At 39.5% G+C, this 19,176-nt stretch overlaps 1 protein-coding gene across 1 annotated transcript in view; it reads right to left on the reverse strand.

Annotated features, from left to right (window-relative positions):
- The window catches only part of GABRR3 (gamma-aminobutyric acid type A receptor subunit rho3), a 45,501-nt gene that overhangs the window by 25,261 nt on the left and 1,064 nt on the right, over positions 1–19,176 (reverse strand). Inside the window, exons 2-4 of the mRNA XM_008689678.1 lie at positions 10,571–10,680; positions 3,560–3,627; positions 932–1,155 (exon numbers count right to left, since the gene is read on the reverse strand). Of these exons, the coding sequence (XP_008687900.1) occupies positions 932–1,155; positions 3,560–3,627; positions 10,571–10,680 (402 nt within the window). The remainder of the gene's footprint in view (positions 1–931; positions 1,156–3,559; positions 3,628–10,570; positions 10,681–19,176) is intronic.

Here is a 19,176-nt window from a genome sequence, read left to right on the forward strand (position 1 = left end):
TTAAAGCCAAATAAAGTAACTTTCACATGTTCCAAGGACTAGGACATGGGTATCCTTTGGGGAGCCATTTTTTTCCAGAGTCTTACTACAGAGTCTTTTTGGGATTTGTAAGGCATGAAAAACATTGAATTACTTGGATTTACTAAGCATTTTTAGAATTACCAATGGTAAGCCATTCAGTATGCACAGGATTCATTAGGCTAAAAGAACATATTGTGAATTAAAGATTGGAGGGCTGTTACAGCATAGTGTCAGAAAAAATGTTTTGAATTAAAAAAATGAAAAGGGAGGGGCACCTGGGTGGCTCAGTCTTTAAGTGTCTGCCTTTGGCCCAGGTCATGATCCTGGGGTCCTGGGATCGAGCCCCACATCAGGCTTCCTGCTCAGTGGGAAGCCTGCTTCTCCCTCTCCCACTCCCCCTGCTTGTGTTCCCTCCATTGTTGTCTCTCTCTCTGTCAAATAAATAAAATCTTTAAAAAAAAATGAAAAGGGAGTAAACAAATTAGTGATAATCTGAACGATGACTATACCTTCTCGTGAAAAATGAAGGAGGTAATTAAGAAAACTATTTAGTTAATCCAAGATTCCAAGGCTGCTTGGTAACGTGCAGTTGGTAAAGAAGAAAAGCAATTCTGTGCACCTGTAAAATTGTGGGCCAGACTTTTAGGCATTTCCACGATTCTGCTCCTCTCTGTCCAACCTTATTTTCTATCATTCTCCAACGAAATGCTGAGTACACAAGAGTAGAAAACTATTCTTTAAAATCTGGAAGGTAGAACAAGGAAAAATTACACTTTCTGCTTGTGTCCCAATCTTCAGCATGACTAAACAGACAGTAATATTGTGAGTTTGGCCAGAAGTGAGATCCACTAGCTTTGGTGTAGACAACCCTGGTATAGGGAAGCCAAAGAAGGTACACAGCCCTCCTTACCTGAGACTGAAGAGGACGTTTCCATCAGGGTAAACACGCAGCATGAGGTTCTCCACGATTGTATCATGAATGAAGGATCTTTTAGAATGGACAAAAAAGATGTCGGGCACCCAAATCTTTTTGATCAATCTATGATCAAAGGTCATGCTTTTGTTTGTTGTGCTAGGAAAGGAGAGCCTCTCATCTTTCCAGTAATGTCTGAGATAAAAAGTCATTGTAAAGTCCTAGGCAGAGAGAAAAAGAGACAAGTCAAAGCCAGTAGGAATACGGGTCAGGATGACCATTAATACCATGAGTCCTAGACTGATTGGCATGGGTGTTAATGACCCATAAAGTGAATGGCTTATATTGTATTTTCAGGTCGATTTAGGATGAAGCCAGTGATCTGGAGTTGCAGAACCTCTCCTTCACCTGAAATCTGGTGAATGTTGCGTTTCTAGCAACCAGAGAGAACTCAAGTTGGGGAAGGGAAGCCAGGTTATAACTAGGAAATATTTCTACATACGTGCTGGTAAATCACCTAAAGAGATCTCAGAAGAAAAGGATTTGGAACTACAGGGCCCAGTATTTTATTCTGACTTATTGTTTCATTGTAAATAAACATTCACTTTTATAATGGTTTCTGTATCCATAAATTTGAATTATTTTTGTTAAAGAAGACCCCACCCCAAGTCGAATACACTACAGTCCCACAAAAATGGATACAGCATTTATAAGAGCTGTTAATAGAATGCATGCTGTCAGAGATCCTGACATGGAGGTAACGATTTTCCTTGGCTTGAGAGAGAGAAAGAATACCAAGAACAGGTGGGTCTCAAGTACTAGTGTGCAAAAGACTTACCTGTGAATTGGTTAAAACAGCACATTCCCCAGAAGCTAGTACCCTGAGATTCTGTCCCAGTATGGCTCGGGGAACTGAATTGTTAGTGTGTAACCCAATTGTAAAGAGATAAAGATGGAGGGCGGGCAGAGCTATAGTAACATTATTTTAGCAGAAGAAAAATTGGTTAGTCAATACTTTGAGCTTTGTTTGCTCTCATATGCTACATTTAACATCTTGTTTGTCTGAACAAAAACCCCTCTATATCCAAGTCACTGGGTGTGGACGATGATGACGTGTTTCATCTTTAACAATTGTTTACTTCTTACTATCATTTATTTCCCAACAATACTCAAATTATTCCTGAACTAACACATGTGACAGAACTTTGACATTTATTATATAAGCAAAAGACAAATCTCAGTAAACTACAGATAAGTCACCAATTAATGATGAGCTAGTTTTTTTGTTTTTGTTTTTTTTTAAGTTTCAGAATAAAGGTACATTGTATAATTGCTCTAGGTTAATCTGGGAGCATCGGCCATGTGTAATTTTGAATTAGGGTGAGGGCAAATAAATAGAATGATTCATTCATTCCCATAACACTACTCTACAGGGAGCTGTGTGGGTTACTGCGTGGATTGCTTTAGTAAGCATATATTTAGAATTAGGTGTTCAGTCTGATCTGAGCTTATGAAGTCGAATAGCAGACATTGGTACATTTGAGTGACACGCCAACGTCACCACTAGTGGGCACCATCATGAGAAAGCAGGCTGAACACCATGTTGAGAGGAGAGTAGGATAAAACTTCAAGGAATTGAAAGTGAATTCAGGGTGGGAAGGTGATAAATGAGAAACAAAAGAAGTCAACACTGGGGGGTCACTGATAATTAGAAAGCTTTTTCACCTTGGGCATGGAGAACCCAGTACAGTTTTAGCTGATATTGAGTCCAAGAGTCACCTTATTCAGGAGAGAAGGATGAGGTCTGGTTTTTAGGGGTAGTGGGGTGGAGACAGTGAAAATTTTAGATGCAGACTAGGTAATTCAGCGATAATTTAGAGATTAGGGCAGGGAAAAGGAAAAGAGTACTTGTTCCTGGAGTATAACAGACTCAAGAAAATGTCAGTACCAGCTGGTTTTGGTCAGGGAAGAGCTGCAACTTTCTAAACAAGGCATTTTTGAGCAGTGAGTACTCTTGGTGCTATTCCCTTTTGGGAGTAGGGTGCTTAAAATGAAGGAAGTTTCATAGTGAAACTTGAAATAAATATCGAATTTGATAGTGATAAGGACTAGAAGAACATTAACTGAAGATTGAACCAAATATAACAAGTCATAAAAAATTTTGTTTAGAATTTGCTGGAATTTTTATATTTCCTATAATTTTTCATTCAGTTAGCATTTGGATATCAATGACTAGTTGGAGGAATCACTATAAAATAAACATATTAATTAAGTATATATATAAAAAGATTATTTGATCTTCCAATTTATTTGATTTATATTTTCTAGGTCTGGTTTCCTTAAGAGATTCGCTATTTGTTTTCTCTCTCTTTCTCTCTCTTTTTTACATCTTTATCTTTTTTTATGTTTTATCTTTAATCGTGGTATTTGCGTATGATAAAAGTATCATATAAAATCTAAATTTCAAGCAGAAAGAAGTGAATAGAGAGCAAAGTAACTTTGACTCTATGAAAAAATACATTAATAGTAACATACATAATTAAATTGGTTTATTAAAACACCAGTGATTTTGACACTATTCCCTATCCTGCCAGGAAAAGACCACTATCTCATAGAGAAACTTACCATGTTAACCTCTGAAATGCTGTCAATGCTTTCAACCTGGACATCTATACCTACTGGCACTGGAGACCCTTCCGAAAGAAGAATGAATGATATGCTTAGAAATCATTAAAATTATTTTGGTAACATTCAAAGCAGAGAGAGATCAATGTTGCAAGTGAATTACTTTAAAATTTTTTTAACAACAAATTTCTCCATTATCTACTGATATGTTATTATATAATCAATTATGATAAAAAGGCATGTGTGTAAATAAATGTTCTTTCGATAATTATTACACATTTGCTTAGAAACAACTCAATATTTTCCTTCTTACAGTATATTCATGGCATAGAAATAGTGTGTTCAATTTCCGTTTTGTTTTTCGTTTTAGCTAGTAGCGCTTTAAAAAGGAACAATGTTTCGAAAACGTGTCTAAGAGGAGGTAGAGCTATGTACCTATTCTCTATGGTAAGGATCATCTTTTATCTTCAGGGAGTGGAGTCGTCGTGGGGGTCATGACTCTGAAACATGTGGGAGCCTTTTCTCTCTTGCCGAAAAACCAGCCTCTTTCACTCGGGCAGGGCCTGGCAGGCTGGAAGAACACAGACGAGGGGACAGTGTCACACCGGGACGCCACACAGTCACAAAGGTCTCTGTGCAGGACATCAGTAACCACAACCTGCAGTTGGGATGAAGCAAACTTCCTTAGAAATGTGTTTGATGAGAATGTAGTGAAAGTCAGGACTGGGGAAAACTCAGACAAGTGCTAAGATTTGTTTGCAGCTGGGTCTCAGTGAATCCGGTTCATGGGTCCAGAGACTGTGGGTGACAGCTCCGTAAGAGAATCTAGAGCAGACCGAGACCAAGACGTTTCCTTGTTCCACCCCACAAAGGGTTTCGCAGTTCCTGTGTGAAGGTAATCGGATGTTAACAACTTCTTGTTTAGTACGGGCATGGAATTCGATGTATGTATATGTTAACGTAAGTTATGTTTATGCACGTAGACGTCATAGGTTTTCTTTTCATAGTGACCAATTCTCCATTAAATTTTATTGTCTCTGTAGAATTCTGAGTTTAAAAAAAATGCGTTCAACTATTTTCGAAGAAAGAGAAGTCTTGCCCAGGTGGGTCCCAGGTGGCTGTTTTAGTCAAGATTCTGAGACTGAGAAGGGTCGGCTAGAAAACTTCCTCCTTGAGGCTAATCAATGTCTGGATGTGTGACATGTGACATACATGTGCGTATCATACAACAAAGTGCCTAATTGTTGTGTTTTAAATGCGTAACATGTGGGACGCCTGAGTGCCTCAATTGTATACGCGACTGCCTTCTGCTCAGGTTGTGATCCCAGGGTCCTGGGATCAAGTCCCTGGGCTGGCTCCTTGCTCAGCAGGGAGTCTGCTTCTCCCTCTGCCTGCTGCCCCCCCTGCTTGTGAGCCCTCGCGCTCTCTCTCTGGCAAATAAGTAAAATCTTAAAAAAAAAAAAATAAATAAATGCACAACACATTATAAAACAAGTTATGCCTCTCCAGTCCCTGTCTAACATCTAGGACTCCCCTCATTAATTGCCTGAAGTTACCTTCACTTTACCAAGACAGATTTCCTTTTATGTTCTGTGATATACCCTCATACCATTCCTTACTTACAGGGATTCCAGCTGGACAGGACCTGGCCTTGTCACTCAAATACATTTCCCACTCCAGGCTTTAGGAACACTTTGCTTGCATCTTAACCACCAACGACTTCCTGCAGTATTGAATCAATTATTTTCCATACATTAATTATGACAATTGTATTTAAAAATTGTTTAATGATAATTATGTTTATGCATTAAAAATAGTTTAATGATAATTATGGTTATGGAACTCTTCAGTATTACTCTATTACTGGGTTCAGCTCTGATACTTTTGTTTTGTTTTTACTTTTTTCTTTAATTAGTAGAGATATCAAAATAAAAATTCATGGCCTTTCAGGATCACTTCAGGATGAATGAATGTTCCCATTAACTCCAATAGTCCAAGGGACTGAAAGGCTTGGCGAGGTTTTAAAGATGTAGCAGAAATGTCCTGGTTAAAATTCTGGTGTTAGAATCACAGACTAGAGTTTGAACCCAGCTCTACCACTCATCTGTGATTCAGAGTAAGTAACATTTCTTTTTTCTTTTTTTTTTTTTTGTAAAGATTTTATTTGTTTGACAGAGAGAGAGACAGCTAGTGAGAGAGGCAACACAAGCAGGGGGAGTGGGAGGGGAAGAAGCAGGCTCCCAGCGGAGGAGCCTGATGTGGGGCTCGATCCCAGAACGCTGGGATCACGCCCTGAGCAGAAGGCAGATGCTTAACGACTGAGCCACCCAGGTGCCCCAAGAGTAAGTAACATTTCTAAGCTTAGTTTCCTCACCTATACAATCCTGGTAGCAGTACTCACCTTGGAGACTTATTTGAAGACTAGAAATAATACATAGTTAGTAAACTTAATTGGTGCTCAAGAAATGGCTCAAAGTAAATGTTATTGCTACTGCGACTCAGCAGAAATGCAAACCTGCTCGTAGGAATGCAAGCTACTATTCCCAATCCTGCACTCAAACATTTAGATAATCAGTCCACTCCTGACTAGAAAATGAAAAGTGCTTCTCACAGAGCACTTATTTTATGACAAAACCTGAGAACAATTTCCGTGGAGAATCTTGTGACTTGTAAGCAGATCCCGGTTGCTAATGACTATTTGTGCAAGGCTGGGGCTGTGGTATAAAGCCACTGCACAGGGAGATATTCATGCCACTGCTGGAAAGCACTAGACCCTCAGGCTTGTTTGAAGACTGGTCTGGGGTAAAGAGTGGGGTAAAAATATGGCTTGTCCATTAGGAATGGACTCCTGGAAACATTCTCGATTTCTTTTTTCTTCCTTTCTATTTATTCTATTATTGGGGGAACGAGCTCTTCCAGTCTGAAGAAAAGTGTTTGCCCTCAGATGCCATCTGACCTCATTTTTGGCTCCTTTGAATTCCATGCCCAAGTGTACCTTACTCCGGGGTCTAGGAATCTATGCATCTCGAGGACAGTGTGGAGGGCGAGGGCCATGTAAAGGCAAGATGCAAAATTACAGAACGCTGGAGCTGGATATAGTTCTAAATATCATTCTTTTTATGGGTAAGGAGCTCAGTCTCAGAGAGAAGGTCGTACTAAAGCAGACGGATTAAAAATCATGAAATTTCTAGCTCCTAAACCCGAATTAAAGCCAAACTTCCATAAATCCCTTAATTCCTCTCAGTTTGCTTATCTGTAAAATGGGGAAATAATCTATGGTCCTTACCTAATAGCCTTGCTGTGAGACTAAATGAAAGAATGTGTGTCAAGTCCTTAACTTAACCCCCTTCACACATCTTACTGACCAGTAACGTATACGACACAAATAATAACAATTTCACGAATACTCGCATTAATTCCATATATAGAGCATTTGGCATATAGTAAAAACAAATAAACATTAACCGTTATCATTACGTGTTGATTTCCCAGGATCAATACCCAGGTAGCAGCACACACATCTGTAGTCTCTCTTGTATGCATAAAGATAGACCATCAGTCTATTTTTATGTTTGCTGGGATAAGGGTTGTTAAATAACAGTCATATATCTTACATGTATAGTGCACTTAAAATACATTATACAATATACTATCTCATATTATCATTACAGCCGTTTGTCAGGTAGGTAGGTAAAACCGATGTTAGCTCCATTTGACATATGACATAACTCACTCGGAGATGTTAGCGAGCTTGCCTGAAACCCAAAGCTAGTTAATGCAGGAATATAGCCAGGTCCCTCTGGCTCCCAGGCTAGTCCTCTTGTTTGACAAACACAGATTATACAGGCGGCTTACACAACGTTAGCTTTTGTCTTGACTCAGGAGCCGGTATCTAGATGCTCAATTGATTTCACTTTAAAGAAACGAAGAAATCATCATCTCTAAGACTGAAACAAAAAAGCCCTCAGTGATGAGAGATGTAAAGGGTAGGAAAAACATAAAGAAAATGAGCTGCAATTTATAACCCAAGTTAAACAAAAAGCTCCCCTAAATTTATATCCTCCTGTTTCCACATAATGAGTCAATTAATCTTCTAATGCTTTATAAAAGTAAAAAACACTGCAGTAGCAGCTGGTTTTAATGTTAAAGCTAATTAGGAAAACACATTAAGGCAGGAGAAGTGCTGAAGTTACATTTAGCTCAAGAGGAAAGAAGTACGCGCATGTGTTTATGTTATGGACAAGTATAAAGAAGGAGAAGATAAATTAAAGCCTGTCTTGTATATCCTGCCGCCTGATTTCCCCAGGAAGGCAGCCTTGAGAGAACAGAGAAATGGGTCACTGGTAGAAGAAGCTGTTCTGACCAAGACAAGAGAAGGTTAAGGACTGTTTTTCACGGAGCTACCAGGCTGACACTTCTGCCTGAATTTATGGATTTTTCTGCCTGAGCTGACTGAACGCATAAGACATTTGGACACCATTTAGCCCCAGTCCATGATTGTCAGAAAGAATTTCTTCATCGTGGAATGATTTGTCACCTGACACTAAGTAGCACGTTTCAATTGCATTTTTAATAACCCCACAGCGTAGCCTCAGGAAAAATAAGTGCTTTTTAAAAAAGCATTCCCACTCAAAATAAAATCTTAACATGTATCTCCAGCAGATCAAAAGAAGTGGAAATTTAAGGTCAATTTTGTTTTTCTGGGGGACCAGGGATGATATCGGGGAGGGAGAATGAAGATTTAAGTGTTTAAAGGTAAATAGCAGAGGGTCCTCACTTAATCATCTCCAACAGTGTTTCTCAAATTGTGAAGTGTATTCAAATCACCTGGGATCTTATTAAAATGCAGATTTTGATTCAGAAAGTCTGAGCGTGGGGCCTGAGCTTCTGCATTTTTAACTAGCTCCCAGGTGATGCTACTGCCTGTCCTTGAACCACTTTGAGTGATAAAGCCTTTCTAGAGTGCTTGTTTCAAGGTCCAAATTCAAGGACAGCCATTTTTCTCTCAATCTTTCTGGCTTTCAATGGTCTAAAATAGACCCGTAGAAACCCTTTCCTCTACGATAGAAATTCACTTAATTGAAGAACCTAAACTGACAGGAATTAGGGCAGCTTTTTTATCGGTATTGAAGAGCATACATCATTTTGAGCTTCTAATTGCTGTTCAGGAGAGGGCAGGTCCAAGCCATTCCCGTGCGACTGGCGCCCTCTAGTGCCTAAAAAGGCCCACGGCAGGGCAAGTTTATCTTCGTAAAATTTTCTCCAACTAAATGTTGGGAGGGGAGACTGCAGAAAGTTTTTATAGAATCATGGAGACCAAGGTACAGAATAATTGCGTGATAGCTGTACAGTATATTATCCAAACTTTGGGCAAACTTTGGTTGGCGGAAAGAAAACTGTCTGTTGGGAATGGTAGTTGAGGGCTCAGGCATCTTTGGGAGAATTCCAGTAAGGAAGACACATCTGAGGAGCAGTGATGTGAAGAAAACAAGATAAAGAAGTTCCGAAGTAAAACACGAACACATTTTTAAACCTGATTAATTTCGAGGCTTCTAAAATCCTGTTAAGTTCAATAAATGTGATAAATGCTCTGGAAAAACAAAAAATGAAACGCCCCAAGATTTAATCTGATCCGATAATCTAATTCAGCTAATATCAAATGTGATTTTCAGTCCAGCTGTATCAGCATCGCCCAGGTGTTGGTTAGAAACGCAAACTGTTGGCCCCACCCAGATCTAGAGAAACCTGGGTGTGTGGGGGTGGGGCACAGCCCTCTGGTGTTAAGAATCCCCCAGGTGACTTTGATGCTTGTTAATGGTTTAGTCACGAGTCTAATAAAATCAAAGCCAGACCCTTAGAATTGCAACCCAATGGATTCCATGAAATTAAAAAACAACAAACATCCCTCAACATCACAACTACCTGACCTGCAGTTTTATTTTACCTGCTAACAAGTGAGTTCTCTGAGGTACCTACACGCCTGCTGTGCTTCCCTTGGTCGCAACCACAACAGAGCGAGTGTCACGTTTCCCCCACCCCACGCAGAAAATGTAAAGTATGAGTTGTTTATGAAAAAGCTGCCCCTGGTCTACACCTGAGGGTTCCTGCTTCCTCAGCCTCACACTCACTTCTGCTATAGCCACACCTCTAGTATTCTGAAAAGTTGTTAGCTCAGGAATGGTGGGAGTGGAGACTTAGGTCAGTGACTGAAGTCCCCGGATGGACTTAGCAGTAAAGTGGAGAGTTCAGATGAACTGCTTGATTCCACCACATCCTGTGCGTCTCTGGAAAACTTGGTACCTCAGGGATGCAACTGGAAGCACGCTAAACAATCTGAGGGCAGGAAAGGCCTTGTTCCAAGTGTGTCCTTATATGGCCTCCCTCTGTCCTGCTTACCTGCCCTTGCATCTGGGTTCCACCACTGTTGCTTTTTTGTGGCTTTGAGCAAAGCTCCTCCCCTCTCTACGCCCCAGTCTCCACACTGGAATATTAGGAAGCATGATAGTGCCTGCTTACGAGGCACTGGGAGGGTGGAATAGTGCCTGGCACTCCAACATTCCAGAAGGTGCCGGAAGTGATAAAACGAAAAACCTGAGCAGGGTGGTTTCATAGGGAGCCATGGCATTTGGTGTCTTATTCCTTTCATCAAAGCCAGACATTTCAGCTTATAAAGTTATTCAATAAGATTTTATGACTATCATCACAGAATCCAATTTACAGGTTTTAGTTGAAAGAATAAGTTGCTGTATAGGCATTTTATACCCATTCACTATTTATTGAACACACACTATTTATAATTAGTAAATAGTATAGATATTTAGTAAAGATATTTATCTTTTTTGATCAATTTAAAATGTATCCGTTCTCATTCAAGAGATCATTGTAAAAGGTTTTTTTTTTTTTTCTAATTGGTCTTTACTTGTGTTTTGATCTTAATTGCTTCAACTTTTCAACTTCATTTTGACAGTACAAGGGATTGTGACATAAGAGGTTTGTAAAGATAATACTCACCTCCAAATCCAGGTCTCATTGCAAAGTCATGGTCCTGTATATGGAGAAGTTGCTCGGATTGCCGGAGCCAATTGGTACTGTCGTCCTTCCTCATTCTGGCTTCTTGTTTGCTATCCCTCCAAAGGGGGGGAAATACTTTTGAGATATACAAGCTTCTGGGTATTTTGATTTAGGTTAGCCTTCTGCGTTCAACCTGGTATCCTCTGAAATGCACACATGAAAGCTCACTTTCTCGGCTTATGCTACACAGAGCTAAAGATCTGCCAACGTTCACTCTTTGTTATGTAAGGGTGGGCAGGTAAGGTAACCCAAAATTTGGAGCAACTTAGACGATAAACCAAGTCTGGATGTAATGCTTTGGCAGGTAATGTTTCTCAGAATATGGTTGTTAGACCAGGAAAAAACCCTCGTCGCTCCCACCTTAGATCCGTGCACCCCACCCCAGATCACCTAAACCAGAACCCAAGGAAACAGGGCCTAGGAATCTGCATTAAACATGTTACTTAAGTCATCCTTGGGGTCACTGAAGTCAAACTACTTCTGCACTAAGACAGTAAAACAAACACAAAAATAAAAACAAAAACAAAAAACACTGCAAAACTGTAAACTGATGAAAATAGTGCTTTACAAAAACAAAATGCTCAGAAAGCATGGGAGCAAGTTGAGATGAGAGCAGAATGTCTGTAGCAGGTTCTAGGGGTGGCAATGGGAATCCAAAGGGAAAATGGATGGATCTGACAATTGATTGGACTTGATCTCTGGTTGAACTGTGAAGTAGGTGAAGTTAATTTTCGTCTGCAGTTCTCTGGGGTAAAGGCAAAGTGGGGAGTGGTCTCTCAGGTGTTTCCAGAGTCTGATCTGGGAGTCACTCTGTTACTCCCTGGGTCTGTAGACTCGGGAAAGTTGCTGGATCTCCTGGACTCGTTTTTTGTCCTGGGATCCATACTTCCGAGTGGTTTTCTGCGTGTGGAGGCAGGATGTCTGTGGAAGCACAGCTCCCCTGGAATGGAGCGATCCTCTAGTCCCGGGTGCCAGCTAGCGGCCTTGCTCAGCGCCTTCCAGAGAAAGATGCCGGCCGTCCTCACTGTCATCATCATCATCAGCCGCAGCAGCAACAACACCACCAGACACTGAGGGTCTACTAAGTGAATTCTAGTTACTCTGAGTTCCTGATATGCTTTTGCCTTAATAAATGTCTTCTCCAGAAAAGCAGGGTGAACTTTAACATATGGCTTGTGGGTGCAATTTCTTAGCTCAGTAAAATGACTTTGACGGTGAGGATTTCACATCCTGAAGCAGCTGGTGAAGACCTATGCCCAGGTGTATGGGAACCCAGCCGCCTCCAGAACGGTTTTTCAAGGGGGACGTATCTGGTCGAGGCCTTCAGGGATTTATTTTTGCCATTGAGAGAAAAGGGAAAATTGGAGGACGAAATCTGTCTTGGGTAGAAGACGATGAGTTGGATTCTAAACATGTGAAGTCAATATATCCTACGAATAATTGAATACATAGGACTATTTCTTCCAAGGATCTTAAATTAATTAGAACATTTCTTTTAAGGAGCTGGGATGAACTATTTATTGAAAAAGTAATAGCAGCTAATATGTTTATTAAATGCCTACTATGTTCAAGGCCTCACGCCAGGATGTTTGATAAATATTAAATATTATCTTCTTTGGCATGCATCTGAATCACCTGGTTTGCTGGGACCCATGTGCAGAGTTTGCATTTATGACAATTTCTTAGGAGAACCACCGGTCTGGAAAATAGTAGACATTGAATATGAGCTAGCTAATTATTATTATCTTAGGAAAAATCAAATGTAACTTTGGGTGAAAACTCATGAAAATTTGTGAACTCCTTTGGTAATACAATACAACAAAATGGCCATCACTCATGTGTCTTTTCAGAAGCATACATTTTCAGAAGCATCATGAGATTGGAGGAAAGGATAAATCTTAATTGACAATCCCAAGAACACTGAACGCAGAGCCTCTTAAGGAGCACTCTTGGCGGTACCAAAAGTACACACACCTGTTCTTATCCGGACGGCTCTTCTGATGCACAGTGAGCTGTCCCATACTTATTTATTTTTGACTTTATTTGTACCTTATCTATTTTGCACAAAGGATTATGTGGCTTACATACCCTCTAAAAGAATTTTGAAAATCTATGTACTCACACATTTAAATAGATGTCTATAATTTTCTCATTATAAAATTTTAAATTACTTAAATATTGATAATTTAAAAGAAAACTCATATTCCTCCTCTTAATGTATTCAGTGAATCTAAATACTCACATTATGCATTTTAAAATACACGAAATAGGGGCGCCTGGCTGGCTCCAGTCGATTAAGCATCTGCCTTTGGCTCGGGTCATGATGCCAGCCCACACTGGGCTCCTTGCTCATCAGGGAGTGTGCTTCTCTCTTTTTCTCCTTGCAACCCCACCTCCCACTTGTGCTCACTCTGTCTTTCAAATAAATAAAATCTTTAAAAAAATACATGAAATAAATTCCCCTTTAAAAATACGAAATTTTATATCAGTCCTTGTTTTCTTTGAACTTGTATTTTCATTTTATTTTCTTCATAGAATTTTATCACCTCATCGTATTTCTTTGCAAGAATATATGTATACACTTTGAAATGAACTTTTTTAGCATCTATGAGTATTACAAATGGAGCAAAACATAACTCATTTAAATGTTGATACTTATTAAAGTTATGAATAAAATTTATTGGAAATGTATTTCTTGATGAAACAATTGTACATTTTCCCCAATTACATCATGTATATGGATATCATCCTGCTAGAATGAAACCAGATCTAGCATAAATTCTATCCCTCTTCTTTACTTTTATAGATGAAAATATTAAAAACACTTTACATACATGAAATTTGAAGAAATTTTGTTTCAGCGTTGTTTTAGCAATGTAACTTAATTATTTAAATTCTTTCTTACTTACTTTCCAAAACTCACATTGTGATCTATCATCAATAATTATTTCTAGTGACTTGTAACCTGACAAATTAATTAGGTTCTTATTTCGATTTTATTGAAAACAAAGAAAAAAAATCACCTAGTTTGGAAGACGATGTGTTATTTACACTAGAGTCACCCACTCCCCCAACAACAATATTTATAATCTCTTTGTACCTAGGAGGATTTTATACACTGGGGTCATACACAAGGTCATATTCAGGAGGAGGGAGAGGTATGCCTTTATTTTGCCAAATGAGACAGAGCCGTCGTGAAGACTGCAGACAAGTTTCCAGGCAGATTAATTCTAAGAACGAGGTCAGAGGAAGTCACAGATCCAGAAATTGATTGTTTTAAAACCATCTGTGCCCTCATGCCCCTCTGATAGCTTGCACGTACCCGGAGGAGTACAGGTACTCTCAGAAGTATAGGTGCCCTAGCTTGAAGACCCTGGCTTATAAAATAAAAAGATATATATAAAGGTTAACAAAGCGAAGACCAAAATAGAACAAAGGTAAGAGAAGCAAACATGCTTAATAAGGGGGTTGATAGATGATGGAGCATCAGGTTTAGCTCAGGGCTTTCTGATCTAATTCAATATATATTATCATTTTAAACCACTTTGTGTCTTCTTCCCTCTCCCCTCTTCTAGAAAAAGCAACTTCATTTTTAGTAGCTACTGAAAGAAAGCTTTTGGATAACTTCTGTCTGAGGAGAGGGTCTTCTAAAAGGCTGAGCCCTGATGGGATAGAGCAAAGAAATCTCAGTTCATGGAAGAGACTTAGGTGAGCATTCTCAGTCTTTGTCTTTGCCCACAAAGTGTAACAAACATTGTGTGAGAAATAGTAGGTGTAAGTCTTGGTAATAGCTACCACTTTTCCCTTTGAGTTAGAATCTTTTCCTTCCTGGATGAAACCAAACCTATTTCCGTGCTCCGCCTCTTCTTGGTGTCAGAAACTCTATTATAATTTTGTGACTAAGAAAGTGGGGGAAGAAAAGACTGGGTTTTGAGTGGTTTTAGGGACATTAAGGGAGTCTTTGAGGAGGACATATTAAGCAAAGAATTAAAAAGTACTAGAACCAGATGAGGAAAAGTAAATACATCTAAGTCATTCTGATGTATTGGGATTAAATAAATGGAATGACACAAACTCATTTTAATTGAGCCACTAACACTCAGCAGGTTACTTTACAAAAGTGCTTTCCCAAGGGTCTATATATTTGATTAGTTTACTAGAAACTAGTTGAAAACAAGTAGGCTGACATGAATAGATTATTTACCCAAGGAAGGATATAATTAACAAGCATATTTTAAAAAATGTTTAATCTAGGGGCGCCTGGGTGAGTCATTCAGTTAAGCATCTGACTTTTGACTTCAGCTCAGGTCATGACCTCGGGGTGCTGGGATCCAGCCCCGTGTCAGGCTCTGGTCTCAGGGGGGATTGTGCTTGGATTCTCTCTCCTTCTCCTCCTGGCCCTCCTCCTGCATGTGTGAGCATGTCCACTCCCTCTCTCTCTCTCTCTTAAATAAATAAACCTTTAAAAAATAAAAAGGAAAAACATTTAATCTAGAGAGTTAACAGTGAGATACCAAGTAAGACCAGTACCATTTTATACCTGTTAAGTGAGCCCCAAACACAAAATCTCAGTAGCCAACCATGTTAAAAGGGTATGACAAAATGGAAACATTTATACTTTGTGGGTGACAGCACAAATATTGGGAAAACCCTTTTAGAGATCAATTTCAAGAGCTAATTCATATGCTTTGACTCATAATTCATTTCCAGTAATATTATAATTTTTATTGGTACAGGGAAAATTACATGCATAAAAATATTTACTGCTGTGATTCACAACTGCAAATTCGAAAATAAATGTTCAATAATTGGTCCTTTAATTCAAAGTAATAATATGGAGTGATTAAAATCACCAACCATTATAATGTCTGTGAAACAATGTAGAAAATGATTAAGTTAAGAAAATATAAAATAGTTTCTATACTATAATTTTAAACATGAAAAATCATGGAGCTATATGAATAGGATTAGAACTTGGAAAAGGGAGAGCATAGTTGAGATTCTTTGTATTATTTCCATGTAACATTCCATTATTGACTTTGTATAATAAATGCTTCATAAATTATCTCGAACGAGATGGACTTGCCATCTTGGATCTTTTCCAAAGAAGGATCCAGGCATCGCTCTCTACCTTATCATTCCATTCTCCTTGTCATTCTAGAAGCATGTCCTGCTGCTTAACATGGACTTTTTTTCTCCCTGGATCTCTATTATGAGCCAGGACACACAGAAACCCAACAGTCTCAAATAATGTGTAGGCAACATTTAAAAAATTTTGTATAAAAAAATATTCCTTTAGAAAAATACCAAATGAAGCAAAAATGTTCTATTGGGCTACGTAGATACAAATCGAAGAACGCGATAAAGTAGGAAAGTTAGGTGACCCAGTTTCTGATCCCTAAGACAACCTCATACTTCTGGATCCAATGTTTATATCTAGGTCCCTGATGCTTTTGCTCTTTCTTAGGGAAGATATAGTGCATAGAACAATTCTTGTGGCTTTAACCAAACTGCTCCTAAACTCCCCAATTCTGGGAATACGTAGCTGACTTTAGTCAACAGTCCGTCTCTTATAAAGAAAAAAACCCCATACAGATGAACATTTCTGTGGACCAGCCACCCAGAGAGAAGGCGCCACTCGAGACCCGACAGTTCCTGTGTCTTACTTGGGTCTCTATCTGATCACGAGTTCAGTGATGAGGCCTCAGGTTCCTCAACTGTGAAATAAGGAAACTAGACCAGATTAGGAGCTGGGATGCAGATACTTTTTTTTTGATAGCCCACATGTTATATTAAATTGGAAAATTTCACATGAAAATCTTACTTTCCTGCGTCTTCTATAAAATCAAAGAATCTAGCAACACCGGGCTCAAGTTTTCTTACAACAAGGAAAGGCTGGACCTGACAGCTACAGCCCCCAGAGGAGCACCCAGTCTGTAGCTGGCACAACCAGTGTCACTGGCTTCGTCTTACCTGCAGGAGCACGTGGACTTGCCACCCCTAGGACCCTCCTGGCTTTTACGTTAGGCTCACAGATGTGCTGGTAAATGTTTAGCAAATTGTTCTCCAGGAAAAAAAACAAAAACGAAAAAAACCAGCCCTATTTGTAGTGTTTGCTTATTTCCATGATGTAAATACTCCCGTGTGACTGATTTCAAGGTACTGACATGACAGAGATGTGCATAGCCCATAGTATAGTGCCGTAAAATATAACATAACATAACATAACATAACATAACATAACATAACATAACATAACATAATTTAACATGATTTAATGTAATAGATAGGATTTCTACCTTACAGACAGGACAGATGTAAATAACCCGAAGAATGAGATAATAGTAAAACACGGTAAAGGAATAAGGAAGTGGTGAGTTTTAAGTATTCATTACCTTTTTTTTTTTTTTTTAAGATTTTATTTATTTATTTGACAGAGACAGCCAGCGGGAGAGGGAACACAGCAGGGGAGTGGGAGAGGAAGAAGTAGGCTCCTAGCAGAGGATCCTGATGTGGGGCTCGATCCCAGAATGCTGGGATCACGCCCTGATCCGAAGGCAGACGCTTAACAACTGTGCCACCCAGGCACCCCTCATTACCTTTTTTTTTAAAAAAAGATTTTATTTATTTCTTTGACAGGCAGAGAGAGAGAGAGAGAGAGAGCACAAGCAGGGGGAGCAGCAGGCAGACGGAGAGGGAGAAGCAGGCTCCTTGCTAAGCAGGGAGCCCGATAAGGGGCTCGATTCCAGGACCCTGGGATCATGACCTGAGCTGAAGGCAGCTGTTTAACTGACTGAGCCACCCAGGCACCCCTTATTACCTTTTTAAGAAATAATTATTTAATTGTATGTTTATAAATTATTCATAATTTAATTTTTAATGTTTATTTTCAACAGCTAGCAAATAGATTTCCTGAAAATGGTAACACTTGGCTCTTGCAAGCCAATTTAGGTGGACTCCACACTCACTATTCTTGAGGCCAGAGAAAGTATATTGTTCCCCTAGCATCCTTAATCCCGGACCCGGCACTTGGCATATAAAGGTCACTCAATACAACTGTTGGAAGAATGAATAAATATTCAATGAGTCTATATGTCTAATCCTCTTTGCATCACCAGGGAGCCAAATCTCTTTCCTAGGCAAAACGGGGACATTTTTCACCTGCCAAAATTTACTTTACCTGCCAGTTCCCCTTCTCCTGTTGTTGTTTTTAAGAAACAAAGGGTATCTTTAGGTAAATGATTTTAACAATATTTGGATAAAAAGGGGAATTTCTGGGTGAAGAGTAAGATTATATTCCGAAAGAAAATAATTAATAGCAAAGCATTTAAGGGACTGATTATATGAAAACCGGCTCAAAATAATGCACATGAATGCCTGGTAATGTAAATCCATCCACTTCACAGTTTTTAAAGAAAGAGCATGCCTTCCATGTTCATTCTATTAGTTCTCTTGGGTTATAAAAGAATGGATTATTAATTAACTGATTCATTACTTATTTAGTTGCTGATAATCAGATTGGTTGTGGGGCAAAGAAACTCACAGTATTTATTCACATACTAAGGTCTGAAGAATTCTGGGCTCCTTACTCTAGAAACTACCCTAATATTAGTAACTTCTGTGTTTTTGTCAAAAATGCCTTCAAATCTACCTGAAAGACTGGTGAGTGACAGCTCAGAAATTGGCTGGTTAGATTTCTCGGTTCACTCAGGCAAAATGACTGTCTTTCATTCTAAGTGGCTACTTTTGAACCAGGGTGGGTGGTTTACTCAATCCCTAGTGCCCTAGAGGATTTTTCTTTGCAGGACAAAAGACACGGATAGAAATTTTAATGACTCATATTCTAGCTTACGGCTGGCTGCGGGGTACCTTACTTAAGATGTGGAGAAGTGAAAACAAGACAGGCTTGGCCCCATGCAGCAGACACCCTGAGGTTCCCTCTTTGTTTAAATGGGGTCTAACAGGGGTGCCTGGGTGGCTCAGTCGTTTAAGTGTCTGCCTTCGGCTCAGGGCTTGATCCCAGGTCCTGGGATCGAGCCCCACATTGGTATCCCTGCTCCGCTGGGAGCCTGCTTCTTCCTCTCCCACTCCCCCTGCTTGTGTTCCCTCTCCTGCTGGCTGTCTCTCTCTCTGTCAAATAAATAAATAAAATCTTTAAAAAAATAAATAAATAAGGTCTAACATTGAGATCTCCAACATAAGAAAAAAAAATTCGCACCTCACCACAAAGAGCTGATGTTCTCCTCTTGCCCCTTAAATAACACCTACAAAATACACATAGTAGATTTTTCTACAGCAATTCTACCACTGGTCGTGGGTCAGTGTGATGGGTTAGCTCCTACGACAGTCTCCCTTTTCCTCAGTCTGGTGGTGTAACCTCAGGTTTCCCAAATATTGCTTGTCTAATTGCCTTGAAGAAAACTCAGAAAGTGGCTGAACTGGACAAAACATATTATCTCAGATCTGGGTGTGGGAACAGAAGCACGGGAAATGTGTGGGAGGTGGCTCTTGATTTCAAGAGCAGAGCAGAAATCAGGAGTCTGGTA

Source organism: Ursus maritimus, unplaced genomic scaffold (assembly GCF_017311325.1).
Source record: "Ursus maritimus isolate PB19 unplaced genomic scaffold, ASM1731132v1 scaffold_4, whole genome shotgun sequence".
In the NCBI taxonomy this organism is placed as follows: Eukaryota; Metazoa; Chordata; class Mammalia; order Carnivora; family Ursidae; genus Ursus; species Ursus maritimus.